Raw genomic sequence first — 6,424 nt, forward strand, 5'->3', positions numbered from 1 at the left:
GAAGCAACGTCCTACACAACTAGACTGAAGAACAAAAGGACAGCAACTTGTGTGTTCCCCTTCCCCCAATTCCCCAGCACGGTTCCCATCCCCCAATTCCCCAATAAAAATCTTTAAAAACAAAACAAAACACCACTTGAATTTATACAAACAAAATAATAAAGTTAAGTGAATTGTATTCCTAACTCAAAATGTCAGAAAAAGAACTACGGACACGAGGAGGGGGACAAAGATAAGGGAAACAGATGAGACAGAACAGAAAAACCAGACAACTGAGAAAAACTAAAAATCCTACCTTTAAAAAAATAACAGTAGACAAACCTCTGGCAAGCCTAATTAAGGAAAAAGAACTTTACATATATATTTGTATATTTGCATAAATACACAAAGTAAAACATGACAGAGGAAATAACCACTAAAAAGTAAAGTTTTTTAAAGCACAAGTGACTTCTTTACACACCGTCATGCAAATGAATTTCAAAATGTAGATAAAATGAATAATAGCCTAGGAAAATACAATTCACCAAAATTGACCCCAGTAGAGACATAAAGCATAAACCAACTTTCATAGAAAAATATAAAGTTGTCAAGGAACTTCCACATAAAAATAGATCAGACCGAGATAGTCTCACAGGAGAATATTACCAAATCTTGAAAGAAAAAACAAATCCAAATGATATAAAAATTAAGAGAAAATGAAGAAAAATTTTCACACTTTCAGTTTGATTTTCACATGAATCAAACAATCTGATATCAAATCTTCACTAAAATAGCACAAGAGAAAATTTGTGTCACTTTAAATATTAATGCAAAACCATAAATATCACCAGAGTCCACATTAAAAAGACCAAGTAGGGTTTATCCCAGGAACACATTCCGTGAGGAAATCTATAAACAAATTCACCATTAATAAATCCAAGGGGAAAATGGATCCAGTTCAATAGATATAATAAAATCACTTGAGAAAAATTTAATAATTCCTGATTTAATACAAACAAAACGAATTTTTGGACACTTCTTCAACATGATAAACTATACCTTTTTGACATACCACATTTACTTGGAAAACACAGAGCATCAATGATAAAACTGACAGAAACAATGTTAAAAATTTATTTTTAGTAAGGCAGCAGGATATGAAATTATCAACAAAAAGCCCAACAGTTTTCAAATACTCAGACAATATCCAGTTAGAAGATATAATGGAAGACAATGTTGCTTTTTTGTTACAGTAACAACAAAAAGATAAACTACTTAGGAATAAAGTTAACAAGAAATGTACAATGTATACATAGAAAAAAAGGCTTCAACAAATGGAAAGGTATCTCTTTTCTTGACTAACATGACCCTGGATGGTAAATAAGTCAGATGTAAAGTTAACTTATATTTAATGCAATCCCTATAAAAAAAACAGTAAGCTTCTTTCTGGGACAAGATAAGTTGACACTCAAGTTCAAAATATAAGAATAGTCAAGAAATCCTGGAGAACAGCCAGAAGAGGCAGCATCACTACCATCACAAATGCACCACCAAGCCTCCACAATTAAGGCAGTGGGACAGGAGAGGGGACGAGAAACCGAGGAAGATACATGTGGCATCTCGAGTCACTGGGGCACGTGGCCTTTTCAATAAATGGTGTTGGGACAGCTCCATAAACCACAAAGAAGAACACGGATCCAAGTTCTCACTGTAAAAAACTAAAACCATAAGAGTACGAGAGGAAAACACTGGTGATTCCTTTGTAACCTGAGCGTGGGAAACTAAAGGCTTTTTAAGGCTCAAAATCCAGATTCAATGAAAAAAAAATCTATAAATGGATTACATTAAAACAAAAAACAAAAAACGTTTACATGGGAGAAAAAAAACCACCACAGGCAAAAATCAAAACAGCAAACTGAGAGAAAATATTTCCAACATACATCATAGACAAAGGGCTAATGCCACCAATACATAAGAACTCAATAAAATGGGGTGGCGGAGGGAGCGGGGGTGTGGTACCCAGAAACCAGAGAGAAAAACAGACAAAAGATAGACAAAGATTATTCATAAAAACAAAAATATAAAACCAGCTCTTCAACATATAAAAACTTATTCAGTTTTACTCATAACTAGAGACGTGCAAATTGAAACTAGGCCAGAGACCATTGCTCTGTGTCAGGTGCAGAATCCCCAAAGCAGTCAACACGCCCTCTGCAGGGCTATGGGAAGCAGGGGTTGTCACATGGGCTGGTGATGCAGTGAAATCAGACACATCCTCTGACCCTGCAACCCTACAACTAGGCACTAACCTGAACAATACACCGCCGACCAAACAAAAACACAAAGGAACATTATATGGAACTGCAAAATAGTGGAAACAGCCCAAATTGTCACACAGAAAACTGGATGAGAAAACCATGGCCTACCCACCCTCGATGGGGTGCTATGTAACTTTAAAGAACGAAGGACGTCGCTATAAACTGGTACGTATTTTCAATGCAATAAAGCAAACACAAAAGAGTGTATGAAGAATACCTTTGTATAAAAAAGGAGAAGTATGAGTACACAGATACACACACATGCACATTTGTGCAAAAAGATACACAATTATAACCCAAACCTAACGAAATGCGTCATCCATAAGAGGTGAGTGGGGACAAGGGAAGGGAAGGACTGAGTCCTCTGAGCATGCTTTTTAACACAACTTTAATTTCTAGAATATTGTGAATGTTAATTCAAAGATAAAAAGTGAATCAATAAGGATGAAGAAAAAAATCCTTCAATAAAAAATAAACCTGGGGCCGGCCGAGTGGCGCGTTGGTTAAGAGCTGGCTTGGGACGCCAGAGGGCCCCGGTTTGGATCCCACATATGAGGGCCAGTGACACCGCCACAGCTAAGATGCTGAACAACAGCTCAACCTGGAGCTGGGCTGCCGTGAGTCGCTGGCGACGGCATAGGCTGCAGCCCCTGCTGCAGTAGGTTACCATGGGCTACTGTGTGTGGCCAGCAGCCANAAAAGCGGATCCTCGCGCAGACCAGGCGGGCCTGTGGGGCAGTGTGCGCCCCGGCGCGCGCTGGGGGAGCTGCTGGCGACCCCTCCCCACAGGGCCGGACCCAAGCTCGCCGCCTCCGGGAGCTCGGCGGCGACTCACCGGGACAGCGCGCTCCCGACGCCCGCGCTCCCGTCACCCCGCCCCGACGTCCGGTCCCCGACGCGCCGTCCCGACGCCGCATCTCCCTGCGCATTGGCCGGCCCCCGCAAGGCCCGCCCCCCTCACAAGGCCGCGGCTGCGCATTGGTCATGGCCCAACCAATCGAAGCGGCTCTTGCTGCGGAGCGTAAGCCAAGGGCGCCGGAAGCCGCTGTGGGCGCCGGAAGCGTCGCGCAGTGGGGCCAGTCGCCGCACGAGGTCTGGCGGGCTGCGGACAGTCGGGTGAGGGCCGGCATGGGGCTCCTGAGCGGGGCGGCTCGCTGCCTGGTGCGCGGCGCTGACCGGATGAGCAAGTGGACCAGCAAGCGGGGCCCGCGCTCCTTCTACAAGAGCCGCGGCACGAAGAGCACCGGCGTCCACGCCCGCGGCGGGAAGTTCGTGGTGGTCAAGGAGATGGTGCCGGAGCTGGTGGTGCCCGAGCTGGCCGGCTTCAAGCTCAAGCCCTACGTGAACTACCGCGCCCCGGCGGGCACGGACACACCCCTGACGGCGGAACAGCTCTTTCGGGAAGCCGTGGCGCCTGCCGTTGAGAAGGACTTCAAGGACGGGACTTTTGACCCTGAGCGGCTGGAGAAGTACGGCTTCGAGCCCACGCAGGAAGGCAAGCTCTTCCAGCTGTACCCCAAGAACTTCCCGCGCTAGCCGCAGCGCCGCCGGGGCCTGCGAGCCGAGCTCTGCGCTCCGCCATCCTCACGACCCTCGTCCGGGGTGGGCGCGTGGAGAGGGGCTCCCTCACGTCGTTTCTATTAAAGACCCTGGCTGCCATAGCGTTTGTTGTTGGCATCTGGTCGTTGTGAAATTAAAACATGCAGTGACCCAGGCGGCGCTCCCAGAGTCCATTCCCTGTGGTTCTGGGAACTTAGGCCAACGGCAAAAATAGGTCGCTTAGCCGGTGGAGGGAGCGCCTGGACAGGGCAGACAGCACTTCGCTAATTCAGCCCCCCACTCTTCACCCCGAGTAACCAGCGATGAACATATTCTTCATGGGCTCCAGAGCCGCTATTTGGGTGGGTGGGGGGACAGGTGAAAGAAACTGCTCTCCTTGGAGCAAACCTAAAGGTGAGGCTACCCAGGGAGTTAGTGCCAAAACTGATTTCTCTAGCAATCTAGTCTCCTCTTTATGTTAGTCCCTTGCAGTGCATAGTCCGCCGGTTCTATGTACTCGGCTTAACTGGTGACAACACAAACTCTAAAGGAAGGATCAGCTTTTCTCTATTGAAATAAATGGGCTGTTAGCAGGGAATTGATCATTCAGCATGGAATAATTGATCACTCACTCGGACACATGGGCAGGTTGGGTTTCATCAGAAAATAAGAAAGCAAAGTGTTACCGCGTTTTCTGACTCAGAACAAATACGCATGGTACTTATGATGCTGAGAAACTGACAAATCCAACAGTGGCCATGACACTAATTCCTTTGTCAGTGGAAGGGAGTCAGGTGGGTCACAAACCCAGTTGTGCATCTGGATTACTCGTGTCCATGTTCTGGAAGGTACTCAGTTCATTAAAGCAAGGATGAGGAAGTGTGATTAACCCGCAACACTGACATTTCAAGTTGACAGCACTCTAAGGCAACAACACACCCTGCCATCTGCAAAGGGGGCTAACAGCAGCACTTCAGAGCCGTGATAAGGTGATTTTTTTTTTTTTTTTGCTGAGCCATCCTGCCACCTGTTCAGCGACAGCTCAGCTTGGGCTGGGTCTCGAACCACTGTTGCTCAGAGCTCAAACTCTTGAGCGAGCTCTTAACCAACTGAGCCACTCGGTGATCTTTTTAAAAGTTCATATGAAACTACTGGTGTTACAAAGTAGCTTTTAGAAAAACAACAACTTTGTTTAGTTCATATAAATTGCTTAAATAAGGAAGTACTGAAAAGTCAAATCCACATAAGAAAGTGACACGTTTGAGAGCTGAAGAGGACTCTCACACTGCCTTCCACCTGCTCCCTGTCGGACAGAATCACCATCTGGACAGGCCCAACAGGTAAGGTTTATTTAAGAAGCCAGTAGCTTTCTTGCTGTTTACACAGTACGCTCCATAAGATGCACTGAGCCCTACACCTGCAGACTGGTTAAGACTCTGAGATGGTCTCAGGGAAGTCCATTCACACATGGTCTTCATGATTTCAAAGGAAGCAACTTCCCTAACTCAGCTGTTGTCCCACTTCCAGAGGTGAAGAACATGGTCGTAGAAGGAGCAAGTGGCTAGGAGGCTGATATCCAAGTTGGCTGTTTCCAGACACGGGTCTCCATCACAGATCTTGGTCCCTGGGGTGTGCAGTCTGCTGCCGCTTTTTATGTCCTCTGTGAGTGGCTGCACAGAAGCCCACCCCTTACTTCCACTCTGGGGCTTGGCCCGACCCTCTCCATCATGGTTGGCTAAGTGATCGAAAGAGGAAGGTCCTAGTGACAGGCCTATAGACTTCTGGTTATGGCCCCCGTCTGCTGTCCTGGCCCCTGGGTCGCTGTAGGGAGAGGACCTCAAGTGGAGTGACTGCTGGGTCTGTGGCAGAAGGTGGAAGTTGAGCCAGGACCAGTCAGCTCCATACACCAGTGAGTTGGGCAACGTGTAGGACGCCGAGACTGTGCACACTTCCTTCTCTGCAACGAGACAGGAGAACACAGAAAGGCTACTCAGTGTTGATCTCGTCACCCCCAACCGATGGCCCCTGCTCACCCTCACAGGGAGACTGCCAAGGGCAGCAACACATTTATCAGCAACCGGTGTGTCAGGCAGAGGGGTCAGGGAAGTGTGGCCACACAGCAGAGGGAAACAGAGACCAGATAGCAAGCGCACTGTGTGAATCATCAGGCCACACAATTGAAAATTCCATTAGGTACAAAAAGTACAAGCAAGCAACACTGTCTGATCACAGTGCAATCAGGTTAAAAATAACACTTGTCAAAATACAAAAAAAGCCCTTCTACCTAGAAATTTAAAAACCTTCAACTAAACCAAGCTTCGGTAAAAGTGGAATTACAAACTGAAATCACAGAATTTCTTTAAAAAAAATGAAATTACTTCATACCAGAACCTAAAAATATGCTCAAATCAGAGAAAAAGTCACACATAAAAAAACACTTGAGGGCCGGCCGAGTCGGCACGTTGGTTAAGAACTGGCTTGGGACGCCAGAGGGCCCTGATTCGGATCCCACATGTGAGGGCCAGTGACACTGCCCTCTACAGCTAAGATGCTGAACAACAGCTCACCTGGAGCTGGGCTGCTGTGAG

At 46.6% G+C, this 6,424-nt stretch overlaps 3 protein-coding genes across 5 annotated transcripts in view; 1 reads left to right on the plus strand and 2 right to left on the minus strand.

The window, feature by feature from the left end:
* The window catches only part of PNPLA7 (patatin like domain 7, lysophospholipase), an 87,330-nt gene extending 84,116 nt beyond the window's left edge, over nt 1–3,214 (minus strand). For all 3 annotated transcript variants that reach the window (XM_019641175.1, XM_019641168.1, XM_019641161.1), the window contains exon 1: nt 3,133–3,214. In XM_019641175.1, the coding sequence (XP_019496720.1) occupies nt 3,133–3,214 (82 nt within the window). The remainder of the gene's footprint in view (nt 1–3,132) is intronic.
* Nucleotides 3,215–3,322: 108 nt separating this feature from the next.
* Nucleotides 3,323–4,011, plus strand: MRPL41 (mitochondrial ribosomal protein L41). Its single transcript, XM_019641260.1, has one exon. The coding sequence runs from the start codon at nt 3,426–3,428 to the stop codon at nt 3,831–3,833; it is 408 nt and encodes a 135-aa protein (XP_019496805.1). The 5' UTR covers nt 3,323–3,425; the 3' UTR covers nt 3,834–4,011.
* A 1,151-nt stretch (nt 4,012–5,162) lies between these two features.
* Nucleotides 5,163–6,424, minus strand: part of DPH7 (diphthamide biosynthesis 7) — a 14,903-nt gene continuing 13,641 nt past the window's right edge. Inside the window, exon 9 of the mRNA XM_019641270.1 lies at nt 5,163–5,793. Coding sequence (XP_019496815.1) covers nt 5,342–5,793 — 452 coding nt within the window. The 3' untranslated portion in view covers nt 5,163–5,341. The remainder of the gene's footprint in view (nt 5,794–6,424) is intronic.

The sequence above is a fragment of the Hipposideros armiger genome, unplaced genomic scaffold (genome assembly GCF_001890085.2).
Source record: "Hipposideros armiger isolate ML-2016 unplaced genomic scaffold, ASM189008v1 scaffold_3, whole genome shotgun sequence".
Lineage (NCBI taxonomy): Eukaryota > Metazoa > Chordata > Mammalia > Chiroptera > Hipposideridae > Hipposideros > Hipposideros armiger.

Bases quoted from the DNA above. Each gene is read 5' to 3' on its own strand.
- MRPL41 (XM_019641260.1), top strand. From the start codon at position 3,426: ATGGGGCTCCTGAGCGGGGCGGCTCGCTGCCTGGTGCGCGGCGCTGAC.